The following is a 26,202-nucleotide window of genomic DNA, read 5'->3' on the forward strand; positions in this document are numbered from 1 at the left end:
CGGGCCCCGGGTTTTCGCTTCCTGTTTCCGGTTCCCGGAGCGGGGCCGTGCGTGGAGCTATTGGAGTCCCTGCTTGCGGGGCCGGGGACCCCGCGCTGCCCCTTCGGCGGACCCCGTCTGCAGACTCTTCACTGGGCTCCCGAGGAGGCTGCTCTGATTAATATTCATGAGGGCTCATTAATAATTCAGGACGATCGGCGTTTCGCCCCTCCTCCCAGCGGCACGTGAGTGCGCGGGGCCCCCGGGAGAGGCCCGGAGGCGGGGGGGGGGCCCGAGGGGGGTCTCTCGGGAGCCGCAGCCGCGGGGGCCTGAGGAGAGGGGGCTGGGCTCGGGGGCGACCCTGAGGAGGGCGAGGACTCGGCGGGAGAGGAGGGACGGGGGCCCCGAGGAAGCTCGTGACGTTGCGGAGGGGCGATGCGTGGCCTCGGGGGGCGCGGAGTCGGGCCGAGGCCCGGGCGGGAAGGAGACCACCGGCGTGGGAGGCTGGAGTTGTGGCCCTGGGGGGCGCGGCTGGCCCCCTGTTAGCATGCCGCTGCCGGAGGGGGGTCCCAGCGGCTCCTTGCCCGCCTTTGGGGCTCCGGCGGATTGCTTAACCTTCCTTTGCTAATCTCTAGGGTTTGGTTATTTGTTTGGTTGTGTTTTTAGGTTTTTGCAAGGCAGTGGGGTTAATGACTTGCCCAAGGCCACACAGCTAGGTGATATTAAGTGTCTGAGGCTGGATTTGAACTCCGGTACTCCTGACTCCAGGACTGGTGCTCTATCCACTGCGCCACCTAGCTGCCTGGGATTTATTTTAATCATAGAAAAGTCAACAAGTTCTTGATTTTAATTAGAAATACTACAATTTTACTATTGTCATAAACCATTTCCTTCATTGATTAGGAAAGCCTCTCTTCCCCTCGTCTAGATGCATGTTTTCTTCAAGTATAGGTCAAAGGTCAAAATGGGCCCTAATACTCTCCTGTTAATGCAACTACCACAATGAAAAAACAAGTCCCGGCTATATTTTGTTCCTATTTGCATCTGTCTTTTAGCAGATTGTCTGAAATGATAGCTATATTATGGTGCCTGCACCGTGGTAAGCACCTTGTTGATAACTCATCTTTAATCATACTCATAAAGGATAATTATAAAAATCTATTTATTAAATTAGTCATCTTTGATTTTTTATGAGTCTTTTGCTTAAATAGTATGATGACTAAAAATTAGATGCGACATTATTCCTTTTTTTTGTTGTTTTTTTGTTTTGCAAGGCAAAGGGGATTAATTGACTTGGCCAAGGCCACACAGCTAGGTGATATTAAGTGTCTGAGGCTGGATTTGAACTCCGGTACTCCTGACTCGAGGGCCGGTGCTCTATCCACTGTGCTACCTAGCCGCCCCACAACATTTAATCATATTTAGACCAATTTGTAGAGCAAATGAGAAAGGATTCCTCTTTATCCTCTTCATGTTGTGCTATTAGAATGTCCCTAGTCCAGTTTTCCATCTCTGTAAAACTGAGTGATGTTACCTAATTAATTCTTGGCCCTTTGGTGTGAGAGCTGGAATCATAGAAAGCCTGTCTCTTTTATGACCTAAGATTTGGTATTCATTGCTTGGAAGATTGGGGGTACTGAGCTCTGTGGTATAGAATAAAGGTAGATGTGTGGGTTTTAATACTATAGACCTTTTTCAAGTTTAACTATTAACAAACAAGGAACATAGAGGTCTTATACCTGCATGCCTGAAATCATGTGACTCTTTACAAAATTTCAAATGACTTTCCAAGTGACTTTTCTAGGGACTTCCAGAATTTTGTTTCCTTTAATCTTTTCTCATTTCATTTCAAGTATGTAAGAGAAAATTTATCAGAAAGGATGGACCGTTTAGCTAGTATTGCAGTGTTTTAGAAGTGATAGAGGAAGTTGCTAACAGTCTGGGGGTTTGAGTCTTTTGTTCCATTTTCCACTAAATCACTCTTGAACTTTGGAGTAGTCATTTCCTCTATCTTTTTGAGTCAATTAGAGAATGTAGTTTTACTATCTATGACTTTTTCTGGATCTTGAGAGGATTGATATTTTTTAGTGTCTGGGATCCTCAGGCTATGTTGAATTTTGTAATTGGTAGGAAAGAGTGGGAATTTTGCAGAGCTAGGTGGCAGATTGATGTTATTAGAGAATTGACAGTTTGCAAGGGGTTACTTTAAAATAACTCCTGGGATTATCAAGGAAGACTTATTCTGCAAAGTCAAAATCTTATACAAGTCAGTATGAATTAAGCAGGAAGTAGAACTGAAGTAGCTTATAGGAAACATGAGACATACAAGTTTAAAGAATCCATTCCAGGTGTTCACATGGCCCATTTATATTCAAGCTGTGGTAGAGCATTCCAAATTTATATTGGTCTGATCAACCACAGTTGGGCACACTGTAACTTGTCTCTGACATTGTGATACCATTTTGGTCTTCTTCAATAACAAAGGACAAGAACCAACTAACAACCCAGAAGGAAGGGAATGGACAGAAACGTACGATAAATTTTGAAATAGGGGCTATATTCTAATTAAAGAACAGTATTTTGGGGACAGCTAGATGGTGTAGTGGATAGAGCACCAGCCCTGGAGTCAGGAGTACCTGAGTTCAAATCTGGCCTTAGACACTTAATAATTACCTAGCTGTGTGGCCTTGGGCAAGCCACTTAACCCCATTTGCCTTGCAAAATCCTAAAAAAAAAAGGGGGAATTGTTTTTATTCCCAGATTAATTTGGCAAAATGGGTCAAGTATGCAAAAAAAATCATTGATTTGGCTAAGTGATTCCCAAGAGATCAGTGACAAGAAGTATACTGATCTAAAGAATTTTCTTCTTCCTATAATTTACAAAATTGAGTGGATTTTGGAAAGCAAAAAAGATGAAATTTATCTAAAAGAAAATGTGCGCTTATTGTTAAATGGGGCTTTATGACTGAGGTAGTAGTACTTATTGGTCTGGGAGGTTAAGAACCAAGAGTCTTTTACTTCTAGTTCAGATTTGTTTGAACCTTTATGATGCTTTTGGAGGAAGCTGGGGTTCAGAGAGGGAGGAAGGAGTTTATTTCTACAGTAACTGTGACTACTATTGACATACTTTTTTTTTTTTGCAAGGCAAATGGGGTTAAGTGGCTTGCCCAAGGCCACACAGCTAGGTAATTATTAAGTGTCTAAGGCCAGATTTGAACTCAGGTACTCCTGACTCCAGGGCTGGTGCTTTATCCACTGCGCCACCTAGCCGCCCCAGACATAAATTTTAATCAAATTCTTCTCCAAACTGGCAGGAAAATTTTGTAGAGAAATGCAAAATAGAATAATTAGCATAAGCTTGGCACCCTAGAGACCTTTTAGAGGGATATGGGGAAGTTTAAAAATTTATGCTGGAGTTCAGCGGAGAGCTCACAGAATGAGAAAATCTTTAATTTTGGTAGTATTTATGGCCAGTGACAGATATAAAAGGTAGCTTTAACTAGAGGGGGGGTATGTAGTAAAACATATTGTTGTATTTGTACATATTCCAAAGGTTTTGATGCATGTTGCACAACTAAAGGATCAGCCTGGCAGTGTGTTGTGATGACTGATTCTTTCCTCTACTCAGCCTTTTTTCTTCTCTCTCCCAATAGGATGTTCCCCTTTTACAGCTATTGGAGAGCTAGGCTGCTATTTCTGCTACTCTTAGCTGTGGCAGTGAGGGAGGCCTGGCAGGTAGAAGAGAAAACCTGTGATTTGATAGGAGAGAAGGATAAAGAGTCAGAGAAGGAGCTGGCCATACTGAAGAAACTAAGTCCACTTTTTGGCCAAAGGTAAGGGACAATGACAAATTTAGGGAAGGAAAAAGCTAACTATTCCAGATCTCTGCAAAGAAAATGGGGTCACAACTGAAAAACTGAACAACAACAGGCAAAATCTTCAAGGGTTTGGGGCAGTAGTTGTTTTGAAGAATCTTTCTATTGTCGCTGATCCCAGGATTTAAAAAAACCTTATCATGTAGAGAAATGCCATCTGTGATCTTTTTTGAGGACTAATCATCCTGTTTTATAATGAAAGGAAGGGAATTTAGCCTAACTTTCCCTAAGAATCTGTGTCTCACATGTAGCCTGATTTATCTAAACCTGTCCTCTCTAAGGTGGACTTTTGATGACAAACTAATTGACCCAGGCCAACTAGGTCTTCCAGTTCCTATATGGGCATTGTCAGATCCATATATATTAGTAGTTCCTGCTTTCTTTAAGTCTTGGGACACTCCAGGAGATTATCAGTTAAAGGTCCTTGTAAGGGGGAAAAAAAAATCTCAAGAATGCTATGTTTCTGAGCATCATGAAGAAATGACATACATAAAATGACAGGGCTGAGATTAGATGATCTGTTTAAAAGCCTTGAAGCTCTCTGGCAGGTGTATTTGTATATAGTGTGTTTTAATTACCAGCTAATCTGACAGATTCTCAGATATCACATTTCTACAGGTGGTATTAGCTGCTCTGTGTAACCATAATTATCTCTGCCAGAAAGGTAGGATGAGCTCTGATAAATGAACCAAAACCTCAGTAGATGGGGTCAGAGCCAATTGAATGTAAGTAGGTATCCATTTTCACTTTTGTCCCCCCTTTTCCTTGTTTCTCTCTTCTGTCTTAACAGCTTTGAAAGTACTGTGGGCCAGGATTCAGAATCCTATACCTACAAATTTAGGGTGTGCCGGGAAGTTGGCAGCAACAATAACTCTGGGGCTGGATTGGTGCAGGTCAACTTGAAGACTCACAAGGAGACGATAGTAGGGAGAATTAATGAAACTCATGTCTTCAATGGAAGTAAGGCCCTTTCTGACTTCTGTTATCATCAGATAAGACTTAAAAGCCAACTAATTTCAACTCAGCTTCCCAGATTTCTCTATCCTTTCAAATGTATCTTATGTTCTACCACCTTGTCTCCTATTTAAGGATATGCATTTTTTTACTACTTGGTCTCCCATTTAAAGTTATGCATTTTATTATTGTCTTTAGCTCTGTTGCTTATTGGCAAGATTATTTCACTTAGGGTTAAAGATGGAAAGACCATGATCATCCTTGTGCCACCATCCCCTTCTCCCCATCATTCAATCAGTTCAACACATAGATGATACATTGAATTATCAGTGACTGATTTTAGATACTAGAAAGTAGGTGCTTTTACCTTTTTGTCAGCAAATAAAATGCATTCAATAAATGTGACTCAATATCAACTTATAAGATTGATATGAAATAGGCATCTACTACATTTCCCAAGGAAATAGAAATTTTAGATTAATGTCACTGTATCCTTATATCAGTATGGAAGAAGCAAGATTTCTTACTGGCCTAGAGACTTCTTTTTTCAGTTCTGATTATCCTATAGAAGATGGATATTGCCACAAAACACATAAATGTTTTGGTATATTTGGTACATTGGTCCTTTGATGTAATCTTGACAAATTTTTTAAGTAAAACTAATTCACCTGAATCTCTTTTATTTTCTACCTACCACGTACCCTTTCCTGTGACAAAAAAGTTTTCCTTGTCTCTCAGGTGACTGGATCATGCTGACCTATAAAGGGGGTGATGAGTATGACAATCATTGTGGCAAAGAACAGCGACGGGCAGTGGTGATGATCTCCTGTAACAAAAATACCATTGGGGTGAGATACCATGGGGCTAGTAGGGTTGGTCAGAGGCTGAACAGCAGAATGAGTACAAGTAATATTGGATTGGGTATATTGGGAAAGAACTTCCAGAGTCAAGGGAGCATTTCTTTCATTAAGCTGTTGAATTAGGCTCAAAGGAATTTGTATTAGAAAGGTGCTAGAAAATGTTGTTTTTAATATAACTTTTTTTTCACACAGGGCAACTTTGCACCTGTTTCTGAAGAAAGGGGCAAAATCCAAGAATGTTTTTACCTATTTGAGATGGACAGTAGTCTGGCTTGCCCACCTGAAGATTCCCACCTCAGTGTGGGCTCTATTTTACTTATCACGTGAGTGCTCTGAAGTACAAATACCTTAATACTTATTCCCATTTTCTGGATTAGTAATTCCTGTAGCAAATGATTAAAAATGTATTCTCATTTCTACTTCTGTGTGAATGGGTTTAATAAGAGAATCTAATTTTATTTAGAGAGGGGCTTTGTCCTAGAGGACTTTACAATTCTTATTCCTGTTTGTAATGGGATAAGTAAAGGATAAACATAAACTAAGGATCTGATCTGTTTTGACCAAGAATTTGTGCTGACCAGTCTGTGAGTCAGTAGCCTGGCTGTTTGCCCCTAGGTCATGTTGGGGAGGTCAGTAATTGGATTGCTACTTATTCACTACCTCTAGCTCTGTTAGCCCAGCCCTGTTACTACTTAGGTTTCTGTCTCACCTATGCCTAGGTGTCCCTATTTTAACGTGGTTATTTTTATATTGTTTCCCATTTCTTCTACAGGTTTGCCTCACTGGTGGCTGTCTATTTCATCGGGGGCTTCTTATACCAAAGGCTGGTCGTAGGCGCCAAAGGCATGGAGCAGTTTCCTCATTTAGCCTTCTGGCAAGATCTGGGCAATTTGGTAGCAGTAAGTACTAATAAGGCTGTTGCTAGGGTACCTACTCTGAATCTAACTGAGGGAACAAACAGATTCTGGCCTTTTTGCAAGAGTTGGCTTAATCTAGTATTCTCTCAAAGTGGTTTGAATCTTTTGAAATTGGGAGAGAGGGGTGGTATAGCGAAAAGGAAATACCACTATCAAGATCTATTCTCCAGCACTCAAAAACTAAAACTGAACTTTAAACTCACATGCCAGCAGCTGGCATTTTTATTCTTTGAATTACTTTCCCTCTTCCCTGGCATCTTCTCTAGGGCTTACGTGACATTTGTAGGCCAGGACAGCACTTTTGAGGATTTCTTTACCCCCATAACTACTTCATTCAGTTTGTTTTTCCTTATAGGATGGCTGTGATTTTGTGTGCCGGTCTAAGCCTCGAAATGTTCCTGCTGCCTACCGGGGAGTGGGGGATGACCAGCTCGGGGAAGAATCAGAAGAGAGGGATGACCACTTGCTCCCCATGTGACTGCACTGGAGACACCCAGCTTTTCTTTCTCTCCACCCCCGAACCAAAGCATCCTCAGCCAGATTTCTTCGCCGCTGCTGCTCCATCTCTTCTACCAATTTTTTCCTCTAGTTTGCTTTTAACTTGCACTCACTTTCTACCCACTAAGCTGCCTTCTCTCTGCTCCTTGTTTTCCCTTTGGAGTCTATTAATAGCACTGACCCAGAGAAATGTGCCTAAGAGGGACACCCTATGGGCCAAAGGGAACTGAAGGTTTTAGAGGGACTATCTGTGCAGAGAAAGGATGATAGGGAGGTATATGACTGGGAGTGGGCAAGAGACTTTCCTATTTCCTAGTCTTTTTACTGCATTTTTGATGTTAGGCTCTTCTGTGAGACACTGGATTCTAAAGGAAAAAGATATTATTTATATAGGGTTTTGGTTGTCATGCTGTTACACCCTATACCTGCTCTTATTTACAAGAGTTGGGTTGGAATTCCCTGCTGCTTGGGACAGCTTTATGATGATTATCACTTCCGAGTTCCTGAATTTGGTCAGGGCCCAAGGGAGTCAGTCCCTAGTCTCCCTTGGTATCCCCTCTGGGAACTGAACCATAAAATGTGAATTTTCCCAGGCCATAGATTGAGGTCATTTTTTGACTTCATAGGGACCTTTACCTTTACCTTGAAATAAGATGTGGATTGTTGCCTTGTCTTGTCATTCCACATTCAGCAAAAAAGCCCAATCCAGAAAACCAGAAACTAGAAAGGGAAAATGAGACTGAAGTATTGTGCCACATTGGCTCCTAAAAAAGGAAAATTAGCCATGCCTAGGGTGGGCTTAATGGTGGAGGGGAATTTTTTTTTTTCCTCTCTGGTTATAGAACCTGATGAAGTTTTTCTTATTATACTCCTTTTACGAGTATGGCCTGTCCCCCCCCAGGTATGTGATTTTTCTTTTACAAAATTTGCCAAAAATGCAAATAGAAGCAGGTGGGGAGCCTGGAGCTCTGCTTCCAAACGTAGAGAATGCTACTAACATTCCCTCTGCTGGCTCAGGGAGGAAAGTGTGTCTTGCTCTTGATGTGTCTGGGCAAGTAAGGGTTTTCAAAATTTCTTCTGGTGCCTCCCTTTTCTAATTAGGTGGTATGGCCAGGAAACTGGGCTGATCCTTCTTTGGCTAATAAGGTTTTTCTGGCCAGTCAGGGGCAAAATAGCTACAGACAGAAAATTTATCTTTGGCTTTTTCATTACTGTTTGAATATTTTTTTTTCCTTTGAAAATAGGGAAATTAAGATTATAAAATCAGCAGGTATTTTTTGTGTGTGTATATTTTGTTTTCTTCCCACCTCTTTAACCTGGTGTTTTAAGACAAAAGTCTTTGCCACTTTTTGTATAAAAACATAACTTCAGAAAAATTAAATGGACCAAAAAAACTCAATCCCTGTGGTCTGGCTGTTTGCATAAGAAATCGGGTCTAGGAATTCAGGAATAAAGTAAAAGAGACAACCAAGGCCAGTTTTCATCCTTTTACTAAGGAAGAAAAAAATATTTGATATTTTTTGTTGTACAAGAAACAGGGTCTGAGGCAGGTGCTTAAAACTCCCGCCCCCCAGCAACTCCTACTCCTGCCTTGTAAAGCTAGGGGAGAGAGAAGAGGTAGAAAGAAAAGGAGGAAGGGTGGGTAAAGAAGAAATCCAAAAGATGAATGGGGAGGAAAAAGAGAACAAGAAAAACCACACACGTGCCAGCCACAAACATGCCGTTAACGTCCCTACAGCAATTCAGAAGCTTAAGAGCCAACCTTCACCTTGGGTCAGCATTCCTGCTCTGGAGCAGGTGGAGCTGTGAGGTACTGGGGGGAGGGGGAAGGGACTCAGCCACAGCTACAGTGGTACAGTCTGGGGGGAGAAGTACCATAGACTCGACAATCCTGCCCTTCTTGCCTCCCTCCTGTGGGGAGGCAGCCCCATATTTCACCTGCTTCACCATGAATGGTCAGACCCTTGCCTTACTGGAGTCCTCCAGCAGAACTGAAGCCCTGACTGAACTTGTCATCCAAGACAGCTGAGCAGCCCTTGCCCTCCAGGTCTTACAAATTTGGGGGGGGGGGGTTCTAGGGAAGGGTGGGATGTTGAGGGAGGAGCCATTTTTAAAAAATAAACTAGAACTGGGAAGTGTCAAGGCTGCTGCCAAGTGGTAACAGCAAAGTTCACCAGGGGGTGGGTGAAGACTCCTTTTTCCTATCACTCTTCCCCACTGTTCTCTTTCCTGCCAAGTTCTCTGCTGGTGTTTGGCAGGCTGCAGCTTGGGCAGCAAGGGAGGGCCCACTTTGGGCTAGTCTGTGGGAGGGCTCTGTTAGGTCTCTTTGAGGACATTGATCTTGGCGCAGATCTTGAGGGCTGGGCCCAGCTTGATGTTCATGGCACTCATGAGATGTTCTTCTTTGAGTAGTAACAAAGCCTGCCCATCAATCTCCTGAGAGCGGAACTCTTCTGCAATCTCTTGGCATCCTAGAAAAAGGCAAAGAGGAGAAGAGTTTTATAAAACAGGAGCCAGCCAAAAAGAGTAAAGGGTGGAGAAGGGAGAGGAAAAGGAATTATCGGAAGGCAGAGGGGCTGTAACCTGGCCTGTCTCCCTTAGGACTGTCCCACCTGTTTCACAGCAGCCTCCAAGCATCCTGGCCCCATCTCGTGCCATCTTGCTGCCCTCCTCTCCATCCATCCATCATTTCCTTCCCAGGATGCCCCTTCCATTTTCAGGTTGAGGAGCTTCAGATGCATAGCAGACAGTATTTCCTTTGCCCTCACAGTGCCCCAGACAGAACAGTGGCAGGGCGTGATGGATGAACTGAGGATAAGCAATGGCAAAGCTGGAATGGGACTCTCACTTATCCTAAGTTAAGTGGTTCAATATGGGATCTGAGATGGCATGTTCTTGGGGGAGTATGAGAGGAGGATGAGAAATGGGCTCTATCTGCCTATTAAGTATTAAGGAAGAACTACCTATAGTTAAAACTACAAAACCTGGAATTGTTAAACAGGCTTACACTGTACGGGTCCAAGGTAGAAGAATATGCTTTGTAATTAAGCACAAAGAATTTGTACTCTACTCTGGCTCAGAACTCATGCCTTTACTATTAGATCAAGGGAAGTATCTTAGGTTGGCTTAGGGTGGGGCAGGGAAGAATATTCCTTAAAATCTATTGACTTCTAGCTCTTGTTCCAACTTTAAGAAGCCACAGCCCCCTCAGTATAGTGAAATAGAGTAATCACTTCTAATCACTGCTTATGAGAAATGTGACAAAATTTTCACTTTTGTAAGGGAAAGTCAGCACCAAAAAGCTCATGGTGAATAAGTAAAAAAAGTTGGAAAGTAAGCCTGCTGTAAAAAATAACATCCATTAAGGTAGAAGCCCAACAAATTTCAAGAAGTTACTACCATTTCTGTAAGGTGGCAGAGTACCAAGTTAATTTCTGAGAAAGAAATGAGATGGAAGTGCCACAGTTCTCCCACTGAAACCCCAAATCATGCTATTGACTATTATTAATTAACTAAAGAAAAAGCACCTTCTACATCATATATACACACTATACTACAGCATTGTTTCAGTATTACACTTATCTGTGTTGGAAGGATTAAGAATATTTTCTAAAATAAGTCAAAATGTAGGTTAATCATTATTTCAGATTCTAGGGAGGGGGTTATCAGTAGGGTCTGACCTTGTAGGGAGGCGATGAACTCATAGACTTCTTCTACACTCCAGCGACTGGGATTACTGGACAGAAAGACTGGGTTGATACCATGCAGCTCCGGTGTTAGGGGGTCTGTGTTAGGATTTCCCAGGTCTCTTTCTCCATGACCAGTCCTCACTGATAAAGGCCCAGGGGATGTGGGAGATAGTGCTTCATCATAACTGGAGTTATCTGAACCCCGGCTAGAATCCTCTTGACCCTGTAGAAAAGAGGAAGAGGGATTGTTAGAATTAAAAACAAGATTGTAAGAGCATTTCCCACAGGGTAGGGATCTTTAGAATGATCTATAAATGCACTTGAGGCAGCTCTATTTTACAGGCAAATTTCAATTTTAATGTTTCTTTTTCACAATATCCCTGACCCAGATCTCCTATAAAAAAATTACATGGAAAGAACTGGGTAAGAAAAGAACTAGAGGACACAAGGGGAACAAGGAAAGGCAGACTAACATTGGCTTTGGATGTTGTCAACTCAGAAGCAGTGATTTAACATGTTTCGAGCTCAAAACTTTTAAGTGAGGGGCAGGAAGCGGTAAAGGATGGAAGGGAACTTCAAGGTGGGGAATAGTTTCTCGGTGGTCTTTGAGGGAACCTCACCCGGTGTCGCTTGCCCTGGATTTTGGCCCGGGCAATGTCAGAAGAGCTTCTTCTAGGCCCACGCCGGCGTACTCGAGCATAATTGGCTTCCTGGAATTCTTTTATCTTCTTCCGTTTTAGTCGAAACTGGTGGCTACAGCTCACATTATACCTACAGGAATAGGGTAGGGGATAGGGCAAAAGAGTAGGTCAAGACTTTTGAAGGGCTTCTTATTACAAATACTAACCCCATATAAAACACTGGAACATTCAAAGTTAAGGAAAGGGACTCAGGAGGGGAGGAGCTAAAAGAGCATTTGGGAAACCATCCTGGGAAGGGACTGTGAAGATGAGGGGATTTTGAGTACCTCTTAGCACACGTCATGGAGCAGAATCTTTTGGAGCCTCGGAACTGCTCCTCTGGAGCATACTTTCCACAATATTCACACTTCAGCAGATTAGTTTTCTTATCCAGCTCTAAAGAACAGGGAAATGCTGAGGGAACAGATTGCTACTGCCACCAGGACACCCTGAGATCCAGAGGTTGGCCCTCAGAAGTCCTAGTAATCCAACTCTCAGCCCCTAAGTAGCCCAACAGGGAGCACTTGGACAGTTCACCCCTGAAACTGTTCTCCGAGGATAACAGTTCATTGACACTTTGTATGTTTCCATCACCCTTTATTCACATTCTCATTTAACCCCATCTCTACCACTATGATCCCTTTATTTACTGACCAAGAAAGAAAACCCCCTAACAGCGAAGAGTATGAGATCCCTTTCTCCCAAGATTACTAAAACTTCCCCAAAGAACTAGCAGATTAGTCCCAGCCCACTGCCATGAACTACTCACCTGAAGTTATACTGTCCCCTCCGAGGGGGCCACCTGGTTGGCTTTCATTCAGCCCTGCAGGAGCTCCTGTCTGTATTGGCTTCTCGGATTCCTTTAAGAGCTGAGAACAGCCCACCTGTAAGGAACAACATAACTAGCTAGATTATTTTCTTTCCTTTTCTATTTACAACTCTTCAAGGATATCCCTTTATAAAGATTCTTATATCCTTAAGTTAGTTGCAGAGTCTGAACCAGAGATCTCTCCCAGAAAAGGTAGGACAATTGAGTTCCCAGATCTTCATACAGACACTGGAGAACACCCTAATTCTTTTTAGACTTTTCCTGACCTTTGTCTATGGTACTGTGAGATGTCTGGACTGGGAATCAGTTAATTCTTGCTTCTTCCATTAACTAGCTGAATAACCTTGGGGAGCCCTTTCACCTGTTTATTTATAAAATCAAAAATGTTAGATGTCATGATCTCCAGAGACCCACTGTAATTCTTTCATCTTCCCATCTCCATGATGTTTTTTCTATGTCTCTTTCCAACTTATATAGGGTCATATATGGTGATCCAGAAGGAACCTTAGATCATTTAGTTCTTTCCTCTCGTGTTATAAATGAAGAAAACAAGGACCAGATTGGTCAAATGCCATGCCCAAGGCTCCACAGTGGCAGTATCAGGATTCAAAAACAAGTTTAAAGACTCTAAATCTAGGGCTAATGAACCTTGAGGTGCACCCTTACTCATCACAGATTCATAAACAACTATCTTTTGCTTAGAGGAGCAAATTGCAATTCCCAATTCTAAATTACTTGACCCTACTCCCTCACCGGGAAAGGTTCTGCCCCTTCCTGGATGACAAAGCCTTCAATGATGTGGGTGAGGATTTGAGGTTTCACAATGGCTTGTGGGGGCTTCAAGTCACCCATCTGCCGAGACATCATGGCCAGCGTGGGCGGTGGTGCTGATGGGGTGGGAGGTGGGACTGCTAGGTCACTGCTAGGAGTGTTAGGGACTATGTTGACCACTGGTTCAGTTTTCTCTAGAAAACAAAAATACATAAATAAGCACAACAAGATTCTTTCATGTTTGGTCTGACAAAAATTGACAACCCAAATTACTAGTTTTGGGGACCTTTCCATTTATTCAATTTACGTACACTAGTTGGGGCTCTTTTGTAACCTCCCACAGTCACTAAGAAATTCACTTTCATCTCACCTGCTAGGCTGCCCTTTTCTTCCATGGTTTTGGGACTCTCTACAATGGGTGATGACTTGGCAGGAAGCATTGTGTTTATAGTGGAGGCTTCCTCTCTATCTTCCTCAGATTCAGCCTTTCGCTTAACAGCCAGAGTCTGGGGTTTGCCCTTTATAATGGAAAATGAGAAAGAAAATAGGAAAGAACCCAAAGATGAAGGATAATATAGTATTATGACTATTCCCATTCATTCCTGGTCATACCTTAGTAATTCTAAGTTTTCCAATTAATGTATTCCTTCCTGGGTCTTCCCCCTTGTTTCCTATGTGGGCCATTTCTGAGACTAACCTAGGAATTGAGTTCTGCAACATGCTGGTTTGTCCCAGTTCTTCTGCCTACTTTAGAATTGTTGCTTAGAAAATTGACTATGAAGGATAAAGAGTTTGAATACTTTTTATAGTAATATTAGATTCATTCTACCATCAGGATAAAAAAAGCAGCAGTGTCCCCTCATCTTTGAGCCACTCTTCTGGCTTAAAAGAGAAATACTCCCTCTGTGACCCAGGACCCTCCCCTGCCAGCCCCTCCAAAATTAAATCTCTTTCACTTTCAGATGTTACTCACCGGCAGTTGTACAGACTGCATATAGAAGGCAGCAGGCACCTGGGCCACAACAGGTGAGGCAGTGGCTCCCCCCTTTACCACATGTGCTGTCCCTTGCATAGCGGTCAAGCTGACCCCAGGGGCCAGAGGTGGAGGGACCTCTTGCAGGGTACCAGTAGCCTGGGAGGGTGGGGAAGTTACATGAGTCTGGCCCACTCCTTGCACAGTGCCTGGCATTCCCCGAGAAGTTGGCACAGCAGCTGCCAGCTGTGCTAATCCCAAGGCCTGGGCCTGGGCTGAACCTGGCTGCCGGCTTCCCACAACTTGAACCGGAATATGTGGTGGAGGTTGCTGGGTCGCAGACATCTTGGTAGCCCCTAACTGAGGGGGCTTAATGGATGCCATAGGCAACTTGGATTGGATGGGAATGGGTGGTTTAGGGGCAGAGTCAGGAGGGAGTGCAAGGGCCTGGGACTGGAGCATAGGCTGAACGACCAAGGTCTGAGCTTGCTGAGACTGTGGGGCTGGGGCTTGCTGGGGAGGGGGGACTTGGGGCTGAGGGGCAGTGAGGGCTGGGGCTTGCTGCTGCTGCTGCTGCTGCTGCTGCTGCTGCTGCTGGGCTAACTGGAGGTGGGTGGCTGTGTGGAGCAGCTGGGACTGCCGGTGCTGGAACTGCTGCTGGTGGTGGATGGCAATCTGCTGTTGGATGACCACCTGCTTCTGCTGCAGGTGGATCTGCTGCTGCTGCTGGATCAGTGAGTGCGGCTGGATCTGTGTGTAGGTGGCTGGAGGAATGAGGTCATGGTGGGCAAGGGAACAGGGAAAGAATAAAATCTGATCAAACTAAAGCAATCCTCCCAGGAGTTCTAATAAAAAGAATCCTAGCCTGAGACATGTCTTCTGATGTCACCTTATCCATACTGCTCCTTTAAGTTAGATCTTACCAAATCTGCCTATTCCTTTTTTTTTTTTTTGCAAGGCAAACAGGGTTAAGTGGCTTGCCCAAGGCTACACAGCTAGGTAATTATTAAGTGTCTGAGACCGGATTTGAACTCAGGTACTCCTGACTCCAGGGCCGGTGCTTTATCCACTACGCCACCTAGCTGCCCCCTAAATCTGCCTATTCCTAAAAATCACTGGCAAGGGGATGGCATATCTTACAGAGATGCCAAAAATACAAATGAGTGGCACTAACTAAAAGTATTATATAAATGTTATTGTAACAACTATAAGCAACAATAGGTTTTAACCTGTGGTTCAACAATTGCTATTAACTCATATTCACTAAAATCTCAAGAGTGAAACATCTCACTAACATCTCATCATCCATTGCTTTAAAAGGCAAGAAAATTGAGGTTATCCCTTTGGGTCAAGGTCCAAGGAATAACAGGAAGCTTTTTATTTCACCCAGAAAATCAGGGTTAGGTTTATCAGGGCTCAACTACAATTTTTTTTTCTCTTCTCAGAAAGGGAATAACATTTAATCTTGCAGGTGGACACAGTAAGCAGAGACTTGGTCAATTTGCTCCTCAACACTTGGTCCATAGTTGGTACAAACAAATGTCTGTCCCTAATTTTAAGAGAGGGAACACACTGACAGAGGGAAGGCAATAAAAGGTTTCAGAATAAAGCAACCAGAACTGAGCAGCTTGGAAGCTGTCTGGTGCTTGCGGCAGAGTTCCCATTAGGATACATTCATTATCTTTCTTATTAGCACTAGCAAGACAGAACAAATGTATGTTCATTTTCTTTTCTCATGCTACAACATGGTCAATCAAGAGTAGTCTGATAAAATTTTTAAACACTAGGAAGTAAAAGGGCCAGTCCTCTGCTTTCCAAGAAAAAAAAAACCATACAGGTCTTTGGTGGAGAAAGATGCCCAGTGGAGCCAAGGTTGCTCACCTGAGCTGATAAGGGTCTGGCTGGGAGCAGGTGTAGCTGTCCGGGTCAGGTTCATGCCCACACTCTGCTGTCCACTGCTCTCTACCTCTGCCTTCTTGGCTGCTGCATTTTCTGCCTCTGTCTGGCTGCCCTGGCTCACTGTCACTGCCTGGGCTGCAGGCAGAGGCTGCACCACCCCCGTACCCTTCCTGGAGCAGCTCCCACCTCCACCCATCCCTGAAGAGGGCACCTGACCCAGGCCCCCAGAGGCCTGGCCAACCCCTGGTCCCACAGATCCTGGGATGCCATTCCCACTGCTCCCACCAGCTTGACTAAGGTTGAGGGACTGGCCTGCCCCACCAGAGGAAGCTTGAGCCACAGTTAAAGGTTGGCCAGTGGCTTGGGGAAGGCCTGTGGTGGGAGAGGCTCCAGGGGGAATGGTCTTTTGAGCTGAGCCCTGCATTTGGGGACCCTGGGCTGAAGACTGTTGGCTTCTCACTGCCAAGTTCTGCACCTGAAAAACATAAAATGAAAATGTAGATTGGGAGATAAGGAGAGAATAAGGAAAGGCACAGAATATAGGAATTAGAGGGGATTCATTAGTCACCTCAGTCCAGACCATCAACAGAAGAAATGGTTTTCCAGGCTTTGCTTTAAGATTACCAAGGATGGGCAGCTAGGTGACATAGCGGAAAGCACACCAATCATAGAGTTGAGTGACCCTGAATTAAAATTCTGCCACAGGTACTATCTCTGTGACCCTGGGCAAAGCACTCAACACCATTGTTTCTCTCTACCCAACCCCCAAGAGGGATGGGGGTCAAGAAAGTTCCACCATTTATCAAGGAAACTATTCTACTTTTGGACAGTGGTTATTAGGAAATTTTCCCAACTTCAATTGAACCTAAATTTGCCTGTTTGCAATTTCACCCATTACTTCTGATTCTGTTCTTTGGAGCTAAACAGAATCAATCTAATCCCTCCTTGATACTAAAGCATTTCAAATACTTTTAAGATAGCTGTAATGTTCCCCTCAAGAGTCTTCTCTCTAGGCCAAATTTGCCAGTTTCCTTTAATCAACCCTATTATGTCATGTACTCAAGGACTTTCATTATTCTTATTGCTCACTTTTTTCTGGCTTTTCAATGACCTTAAGTTCTGATATTGCAGACTAAACATAGGCAATGGCAAAGTAAATTGGTACATCTGTCACCTTCCTATCACCTAGCTAATTCAGCCCAAGATCATGAGCTTTTTTTGACTGCCCTTATCACATTAATGATTCATATTGAGCTTGCACTTCACCAAGCTCCCCAGATCTTTTTCAGAAGAACTGTTAACCATGCCTTCTCATCTTATACTTGTAGAGGTGATTTTTTTTTTGGTATCCAAATGATTTATCCCTTTTGATTTTTATCTTATTAGATTCACCTTAATGCTTTTGCCTATCGTTATCTGTCAGTCAGTGTGCTAACTTTGTTTCATCTGCAAATTTTTTCATCTATGCCTTTTGAAGTCATTGTTAAAAACAGTAAACAGCACAAGGACCAAGAACAGATTCCTGCAGTCCTCCACTGAAGACTTCTTGCCACAATGACACTTTACTGTTAACTGCTTTTTTTTTTTAGGTTATTTTTTTTGGAAGGCAATGGGGGTTAAGTGGCTTGCCCAAGGCCACATAGCTAGGTAATTATTAAGTGTCTGAAGCCGCATTTGAACTCAGGTACTCCTGCCTCCAGGGCCAGTGCTATATCTACTGCACCACCTAGCCGCCCCTGTTAACTGCTTTTTAAACCTAGTCATCCAACAAGTTCTGCAGAATGTGATTATATTTCTTAATTTTCTTAAGGAATATATAGAAGGGAAAAGTAGTCACTGTATCATAATTTCAACCCCCACCCCAGGCTAGAGCAAAACCCATTAAAAGTCTTCCTTTGTTCGTTTTGAAATAACAGACCCTAAGCATGTCAGTTAGAAAGGACCACAGAAATCATCTAGTTCAATCCATGACTGAACAGTTATGCCACCTACATTATTTCAAGGAAAACTTTGTGACAGGAACTTCTATTTCCCTCAAGACAGCCTATTTTTTTTTGTCCAACTCAGCAACTGCTTATTGTACATCTCAAATTGGGACGTTCTGTAAGCACCTCAAACACATGTCCAAATCAAAATTTATTATCTCTTCTCCTAAGCTGTCCTGACATTCCAACAGCCCTATTGTTCTCAAGGGCATCACCATCCTCCCAGATTCCAGGTTCACCCTCCACTCTTCACTCACGTAATCTACTGCCAAGACTTGTAGTTTTTACTTTCACAATAATTCTCATATATGCCTCCTCCCTCCACCCTGGTGCAGGCCCTTATCAGTTCACCCCCAGATGATTGCAAAGTCTGCTGACTGGTCGGTCTCTCTCTAATCCATCTTCTAGTCAGTGAAGCTGCCAATGTGATCTTCCTACATGTCACTATCCTTACTCAGTAAACTCTAGTAGTGCCTTATTATCTTCTGGATCAGACACAAAAGCTTAATGATTTTTAAAGCTCTTCAGATCCATCTTTTTTACTACCTTTCCAGGTCTCCTATATTTTACTACACCTTGAATAATCCTGTGACACTGGTCATACTGTTCCTCAAAAATGCTGCTCGACCTCTCAAATCTGCATCTTGATGCTGGTGTCCCACCTTCTCCTGGTGGGTTTTCTCCTTACCTCTGCCTCCACACTTCCTGTTACCTTTAAGATTCAGCTGCTACTAGGGTCAGCTAGACGGCACAGTGGATAGAACACTGGGAGAAAGGAGGACCTGACTTCAAATCTGGTCTGAGACACTAATTAAGGGACCCTGGGCAAATCACTGACTTCCTCCAAGAAAAAAAAAATTCAGTTAATTCTTCCCTCTCGGAGTTCATGTCCCATTTATATAGGAGATATCTTCTATACCATTTTTTGTTTTGTTTGCAGGCTATCTCTTTGTTTTTTGTTTTTTAGATTTCTACAAGGCAGTGGGGTAAAGTGACTTGCCCAAGGCCACACAGCTAAGTAATTATTAAGTGTCTGAGATCACATTTGAACTCAGGTCCTCCTGACTCTAGGGCTGGTGCTCAATCCACTGCACCACTTAGCTGCCCCCAGGATATCTCTTTGATTATGAAGATTATCTCTTCCCCCTTAGAATGTGAGCTCCTTGAAAGCAAGAATTTTTTTTTTTTACTTTATTTGTATCCCCAGGACTTGTATAGTGTCTAGCACAGAGCAGGTATTTCATGAATGCTTGATGATAACAATAGAGTTTTCCTCAGGAGCCAAAATCTGCCTCCTTGAAACTCCTCCCCACTAGACCTTCCTCTTCCCTCTGGGGTAATCTCTCCTCCACATGACAAGGTTCTTATCCCTATATTAAATGTTACCAAATGCTACAGTTTCTTTATTCAAAGCAGTTTGCTACTTTGCCACTTCCTCATTTCTATACATCCTTCTCCTGGTCTAGGCCCTCATCACTCTGGACTCCTCCTCCTCTAATTATTCCTGCACAGATTAGTCAAACTCATCTTCCCCAAATCACTTCTATTGCTACTCCCCTATTCAATGATCTATTTCCTCAATGTTGCTACTGAATCAAGTTCAGATTCCTAATGATATAGGTTCAAACCTAACTCAATAGGTGCAAAATAGAATTCATTATTTTCCCCCCATAAATCCATCTCACTCCCCAGATTTCCAGGTTCTGTCAAGGGCATGCCCAATTCTCCTTGACCCCTCATGTTTACCTGTCATACTCACTCAGTGTCAGATCTTGCCATTTCTACCTCCACATCTTGCACTCATAAGCAGCCCTCTAGTCCAGGTCTCCATCAGCTCTTGCCTTTACTATTGTACTAGTAGCAATAATGGTTTCTGACCTCTCTCTGCCTTAAGATTCTCCCTCCTATCCATCCTTCAAGGGCAACAAGAGTGATCTTTCCAAAAGCAAGTCTGACCATGTCTTAGCCCTATTCAATAAACTCCAGTGTCACCCTAGTGTACTTAAGATCAAAGCTAAATTCTTCTGTTTGGCATTTAAAGCTCTTTACAACTTTTCCCAATTCTTTTTCCAGATCTATTAATTCCCCTCCTTCCCATTCTCCTCCTTTATCCAGCCCGTAGTCTGGTCAAACTGGCCTTCCTGCTGTTTGTCACATAATACACTAATTCTTGTCTCTGATGTCTGGAGTGCACTTCCTTTTCACCTTTGCCTCTTGTAATCTCTGATTTTCTTCATGACAGTGGCTCAAGTGCTACCTCTTATAAGGTCTTTCTTGGTCACCCTCACTGATGGTAGTTTCTCTTCCCCTGCCCTGGCCAGGTAGTTTGTATCTGCTTTTGTGTGTGTTGTATACATATATTTTGTCTCTTGTGAGAAGACAGGATTCTTTGCTCCTTGAAAGAAGACATTACATGACTTTGTATCTTTATATCCCCAGCTCTTAGCAGAGTTCCTGGCATATATGAGGCCCTTAATACTTGTTGCCACTGAATCTCCTCACTCAAGTAGTCATTACTGACCTGATCTGTATCTGTGTGGACTCCAGGAGATTGAGCAGATGGCACTTCCTGTTGGACAGCAGCCACTGCCCCATTAGGCATAAGAATGAGCTGGGATGCCAGGGGCACATTCCGACCCAAGGTCCGGTTCACCTGTAACAGGTTGCCCAGCTGTGGCTGGCAGGGACAGCAGAAGAACGAGAATAGAGGAGAGGTGAGCAAGAGACAGAAGGAATACAACAGGTGAAACAGATAGGCCTGGCTCTTTCCATGTCAGTTCTTTCATTCTCAATATTTGATTAGTGTATAGAAAACTGGATATATATTGGGGTAGCTTGGCGGCACATGGGCTCCGGAGTCAGGAGGACTTGAGTTCAAATTCAGCCTCAGACCCTTACCATATTTCCCTATGTGTATTATAGATGTTAAAAAAAAAAAGAAAATTGGATATATAGCAAGAAACCAGAGCCAGAGATTCATGTATTTAAGAAAGGAATTGGTCAACTTATCAAAGATTTAAAATAAGTACAACTGGAAAATGGGCTGAGATATGACAATCTGCTGGAAATTTTCAGAGATTCTAATGTATTGGCCAGGAGATACAGCTTTCTTCTCATACCTCTATTTTAACACTGGGTTGAATATAAACCAAGAAATTCAAGAAAGTGTTAATATAACATTAGCAAAGAACTGATCCTTTAGCCCTGATCTAACATCTTCCAATTTGAGATCTCAAAACACTTTGCTATCTGCCTGGGGACTACAAAGATCAGTAATCCATCTTAGGGTAGAAAGAGGAAAGGAAACTAAGCAGCTTGTCCCAAGACATCTGGGAGACCAAGATCAAAGGAAATGACAAATCTTGGTTTGGAATTTTGGTCCAAGTTCTAGCTCAATAGAGACACCTGGGGTGTTCCTGCAGGGATGGTGCTTATGAACACAGCCTTACCCGAAGATACATCTGGGCCTGGGACTGGTTGAGGGGTGGAGAGGTGGTGTTCCCCAGGAGTACAGACTGGGTAAGGGTGGTAGCACTGGGGGAGCTCACGCTCTGGGAACGGCTGATGAGCTGAGCAGCAGAGGTGGTGGCAAGATTGATCTGTATGACAGAAAAAGAAGACCCAGAGATTTAAGGGGACAGAAAATCTTCATGTTTCCCCTCCTACACTTCTTCCCATCTTCCTGGCAGGGTCACCAGTTCTCATCAGTCAAGTGGAGGTTGCACACGACCATTTGCTTGCTCCCCCAGGTCCCACAGGCCCAGGACACCATTCAAAATTTTCCATCAGACCTCGCACACTAGGCTGCCCAACACAGAAGCTTTTTCTCCCAGGGCTATACAGCTTTCCCCTAGTTTCATTCTTTCACATTATTTCATCTCCAATTAAGACATATTCAACAAATTTTCTTGATATATAAAAGAGTAGAAAGCCTCTGCTATAAGCCTGACCTGGTGAGGTCCCCCAACTCCAGTAGAGACAACTAGGTGTCTTCATGGAGAATTCTGGGGCCTGCATCAGGAAGATCGAAGTTCAAATTCAAAATTGGGAATTTAGTAGTTAGATAACTTAGGCAAGTCACTTAATCACTGCTGGCCTTGGATTCCCCAAAGTTATGGAGGATTAAGTAAGATCATGCATGTCAAGTGCTTAGTCCAGTGCTCCCTCCCTCCAACCCTGGTAGTGATCCATCAGCTTCCCGGGGAGGGGGGCACTCACCGAGGCCTGAGTGGTGGTGGTCTGCTGAGGGGTGCTGGTGCTTGGGGAGCTGGCTTGCCGACTGGCTGCAATAGTAGCCTGTGTATGACAAGAGAGAGAAAAGAGAGCACAGAGACGAGGAAAGACCCTGAGTCTTCCAATAACATGTAACACACACAAACATACAAAAAATCCCTGGTGAGGACAGAGAGGTTTAGGAAAGAGTATGGAGACAGAAGGTATTTTCACCCTTCGTTTTGATTGTTGCAAAGCAGTTTTTATATGTGTAACTGCGATAGCCTTCTACAGCCTCAGTAGGACATTAAAGAGGTCGATATTTTTACTCCCACTTAATGGATAAGTAAAAACAGTATCAGAAGGCCCTCATGTAGGCTAACATAATGAGCCAGTACGGAGGTGAGACCTTAGAAAATCTAATTTGGGCTGGTTCTTTCCTGGACTCTAGACTCCAGCAAAGTGTCAAAGGACTGTCCCTCCCCCAAAGGAGGACAAGAGGCAGAGGGGAGACTCTGTCTCCAGCCCTACTTGGTGCACATGCAGCGCTCCCCAAGGGTTCCCCCAACCCACCTGTGGTGCCTGTCCCCTCCCTCTTGGGCCAGCTGGCTGCTGACCTCTCACCTGCTGGACGGCAGCCAGGCTGTGCAGCTGGGCATTGCTGAGCTGCTGCTGAAGCATGAACTGGTGGAAGTACTGGGCTGCATTGGGCTGTCTCTGTAATGCCTGCAGGGCCTGGAAGAATCAAGGGAAAGAGAGACAGTTATTCCAAGGGAGCCACTGATTCCTGACTTATCTGCACTGCTGTGGACCAGTGAGGAAAAAGGGGCCAGGCAGAGGACAAAGCCAGGGACGTACAATAGCAATCCAATTCTGTCCTTGAAGAACTGATTAAGTATTCTAACCGGACCAATGTTCTATTCAAAGCAATGGATTTCAAGCTGTACCTAGCTGTCTAAAGTAGTACATCAAAAAGTAGAAAAGTGGGGAGGCTAGGTGGCGTAGTGGATAAAGCACTGGTCCTGGAGTCAGGAGTACCTGGGTTCAAATCCGGTCTCAGACACTTAATAATTACCTAGCTGTGTGGCCTTGGGCAAGCCACTTAACCCCGTTTGCCTTGCAAAAAAAAAACCCTAAAAAAAAAAAGTAGAAAAGTGAAAACTCATTCCAATTTATATTTTTCAAAGTGATATCTCTGACTATCTGCTGGAGGAAGGAAAAGAGGACATTCTGTGGGGAAATAAATGGTAGGTGGGGGCGGCTAGGCGATGCAGTGGATAGAGCGCCACAAGCCCTGGAGTCAGGAGGACCTCAGTTCAAATCTGGCCTCAGACACTTAATAGCTATGTGACCTAAAGCAAGTCACTTAAGCCCATTACTTTGCAAAAAGAAACAAAAAAAAAAATCAAAAAAAAAATTAAAAGATAAAAAAAAAGTAGTAGGTGGAAACAGTTTAGGTGAAGAAGGAGATTAAAATCAAAACCATGGTTCCTAGGAAGGCAAAGTAACTTCAGATGAGTAGAGAGGAGATAACAATAATAGTTAACAATGGGTACTGATAGAGTTCATTAAAGTTTGCATAAGGCTTTACCTGTATCATTTCATTTGATTTGAAAGGTAGTAAAATGTTTTTATCTAGCAATCTAGAAATTAGAATTTTCAATTAATCAGCATTTTGAAAACAGAATAACTGAGGTTCATAATTATGACTCTGGGCTCCACTGTAGAGTAATGACTGCTCCAAGCATCATAGATTTTGAATACTCTACTTCCAAACAATGAAAAATAACAGAAAATTCATAAAAAAATATGAAAAGAGTACATTAAATGTAATTATATGATCCACAATGACATAAAAGGATGATTGTAGAATTTCAGAGTTAGACTGGTTTTTAAAGCTCACTAAGTCCAACTCCCTCATTTTAGAGATGAGCAAAATGAAACCCAGAGAGGCTCATGTGGATAGAAACAGGGTTATAATCTGAACTCAGATCATGCCTGCAAATCCTGTCCTATCTACCTCATCATGTTGCCCCTCAAAGTCAGCAGATGCCAAATTTGACCTGTATATCAGAATTGATAGTTAGATGAAGAGAGCAATGCAATCATCCCTACACAGGAAACTCACCTTCCTCCTGAATCCTCCTATCCTGCTTCTCCAAATCTTTTTGAAAGCATAGAAAGGACACAGTTCTGAAACTAAAGGACATCATCACCTAGGCCAGTCCCTTCCTGCCAAGATAATGGACTGTCTATCTTTCTATGTCCTTGCCCATCCCACAAATCAGAAGTCATTGCCCTCAGAGACCTTCTTACCTGCACAGCCTGCCTTTCATATAGGGACATTTGAGCTATCTGGGGGCGTGTGCTGCCCCCTGAGCTGGAGCTCCCATTGGTGGAAGTAGAGTTCTGTTCACTCTCAGTTTCCATTACAGCAATCCAGGGGCACTGAAGCTAATGTTCTGATGTGAGACCTAGATGGAAGTAAAATCAGTCAAGTCATAATCCAATCCAAAATAGCTTTTTCTCTCATTTATTATGCTAGGTTGGGAAAAAGCCCATACAGATTAATCTTCCTTTGCTCAGCCTTCACCTTCTATACTCTTAGATCTCCCATAACACTACCAATCACATTAAATCTAACCTCTTCTACCCCAAACTCCTATAACGTTTTGAAATTACAGATCTTTGACCAAAGCTGTCAATAAATGAGAGGAGCTCAATGGATTCTGATAAAGAAATGTTTAGCAATGAAACCACCTCAAGGAAGGTAAAATTAAAAAAAAAAAACTTCCTCCATCTTTAAAAAAGGCTTTCCAATAACATTGTATAAGAATTTCACATACTCGTGGAAGATTCAAATTATCCAAAAATCAAAGGAAATTTCAAAAGAGAATAAGCTTATACATTTCAACTTTTTAAAGAGTTTTCCACTTAATTCCACCCAATATACACAAGCTCTTTAAACTTACTGGGACAGAAACATAATAAAATTTTTTGGAGTATAAAAAGGCCTTAAATATCATCTAATTCATCCTCTTCTCTAAACAGATGGAGAAAGCAAAGTTCCAGAGGTGAAGGGACTTGAAAGCCAGAATATGGCTCTGTTTGGCTCTACTCCTATCCTAGTCTCAAGCTCTTTCCTTTTAAGAGACTTACAGAAATTGCTAGGAACCAGTTAAAGAGAAGGGCAGAAAGGTAGGTGTGTGTGTGTGTGTGTGTGTGTATGTATAGAGAAAAAAAAATATATATATATATATAGAAAGAAATATAGAGATACATATGTAATACATAAATGCATATATATATATATATATATATATATATATGTATGTATATATGAATGCAGCTTGAAACTCCTCTATGGCTCTTTTCACTTTTTCTGAACTCAACTAACTGGATGGAGGTTATACACTTTCACCTATCCCCCCCAACCTGCTTTGCACCAGTCTCCTCGGATAGATAGGTGGGGAAAGATCAGGAATCCGCCTCTTTGTGGCCCGCTAGGAAGTGGCAGGGTTGGGCTCCGAAGTGGGGCAGCTGCGACCCCACGCTCTCCCGGGGCTGTCACGACTTCACGCCATTGTTTGCCTCGGGGCCACGGACACACACACTCAACACACACGGGGTGCCGGGGCGACACAAACTTTGCCCGGACTCCGGCCTGAGCGTGCAGCCCGGCGCCGGCCGCAGCGTCTGACAGCTACTCACCGCCCAGGCCGGGGCGCAGAGCCCACACACACGGGGTGCCGAGCAGACCCCTCCCGGCCCCCCATTCGGCACAAGACCCCGGGGCCCCGACGCCGGCTCGGGAGTCTGCTCCTCTGTGGGTCGGGAGGAGAGGATAATGGGGGGGGGGGGAGGCGCGGTGGGGGCAGAACGGGGCAGGCAGAGCCCCCGCCGGGGGTGCCCGGGCCTCGGGGGCGCCGAGAGCGCGGGATTCGGAGCCGGGAGGGGGCGGCGGTTACCTGGAGGCCCGGCTCGGCCCCCGGGGCCTCATCCACCCCGGGTGTCGGCGGCGGCGGCGCGGGGGGCGGGGGGCCCGGGCGGGCCTCGGCGCGGCGGCGGCGGCGGCGGCGGG

General features: G+C 43.7%; 2 protein-coding genes across 4 annotated transcripts; one reads left to right on the plus strand and one right to left on the minus strand.

Annotated features, from left to right (window-relative positions):
• On the plus strand, positions 1–8,482 carry M6PR (mannose-6-phosphate receptor, cation dependent). Its single transcript, XM_074194405.1, has 7 exons — positions 1–224; positions 3,633–3,812; positions 4,645–4,814; positions 5,547–5,656; positions 5,861–5,991; positions 6,441–6,567; positions 6,941–8,482. Exons 2-7 carry the CDS (start codon positions 3,634–3,636, stop codon positions 7,061–7,063), a joined length of 840 nt encoding a protein of 279 aa, XP_074050506.1. The 5' UTR covers positions 1–224; position 3,633; the 3' UTR covers positions 7,064–8,482.
• On the minus strand, positions 6,284–26,180 carry PHC1 (polyhomeotic homolog 1). Of its 3 annotated transcripts, XR_012470170.1 has the most exons (16): positions 26,090–26,180; positions 24,438–24,595; positions 22,746–22,856; positions 22,128–22,205; positions 21,359–21,508; positions 20,431–20,586; positions 15,907–16,399; positions 14,026–14,789; positions 13,423–13,570; positions 13,035–13,246; positions 12,222–12,336; positions 11,740–11,848; positions 11,393–11,543; positions 10,764–10,995; positions 9,696–9,891; positions 9,479–9,554 (listed from the first exon to the last, which is right to left on the minus strand). XR_012470170.1 is itself a non-coding variant. In XM_074194402.1 (15 exons), the coding sequence occupies exons 2-15, from the start codon at positions 24,549–24,551 to the stop codon at positions 9,400–9,402; spliced, it is 2,988 nt and encodes a 995-aa protein (XP_074050503.1). In that variant the 5' UTR covers positions 24,552–24,595; positions 26,090–26,180; the 3' UTR covers positions 6,284–9,399. The 3 variants fall into 3 exon arrangements, 2 of the variants coding, with proteins under 2 accessions (XP_074050503.1, XP_074050504.1); XM_074194402.1 differs by lacking the exon at positions 9,696–9,891 and having other exon boundaries at positions 6,284–9,554; XM_074194403.1 differs by lacking the exons at positions 9,696–9,891; positions 26,090–26,180 and having other exon boundaries at positions 6,284–9,554; positions 24,438–25,313.
• Between the last annotated feature and the right edge of the window lie 22 nt (positions 26,181–26,202).

The sequence above is a fragment of the Macrotis lagotis genome, chromosome 7 (assembly GCF_037893015.1).
Source record: "Macrotis lagotis isolate mMagLag1 chromosome 7, bilby.v1.9.chrom.fasta, whole genome shotgun sequence".
Taxonomy (NCBI): domain Eukaryota; kingdom Metazoa; phylum Chordata; class Mammalia; order Peramelemorphia; family Peramelidae; genus Macrotis; species Macrotis lagotis.

Coding starts and splice junctions, on each gene's coding strand:
- PHC1 (XM_074194402.1), bottom strand. CDS start 24,551: ATGGAAACTGAGAGTGAACAGAACTCTACTTCCACCAATGGGAGCTCC. Junction 22,857..24,437: donor ATGAAAGGCAGGCTGTGCAG/GTAAGAAGGTCT, acceptor TGATTCTTCCAG/GCCCTGCAGGCATTACAGAG. Junction 20,587..21,358: donor AGGCCCAGATGTATCTTCGG/GTAAGGCTGTGT, acceptor TGTCCCTGCCAG/CCACAGCTGGGCAACCTGTT.
- M6PR (XM_074194405.1), top strand. CDS start 3,634: ATGTTCCCCTTTTACAGCTATTGGAGAGCTAGGCTGCTATTTCTGCTA. Junction 4,815..5,546: donor AACTCATGTCTTCAATGGAA/GTAAGGCCCTTT, acceptor CTTGTCTCTCAG/GTGACTGGATCATGCTGACC. Junction 5,992..6,440: donor GGCTCTATTTTACTTATCAC/GTGAGTGCTCTG, acceptor TTTCTTCTACAG/GTTTGCCTCACTGGTGGCTG.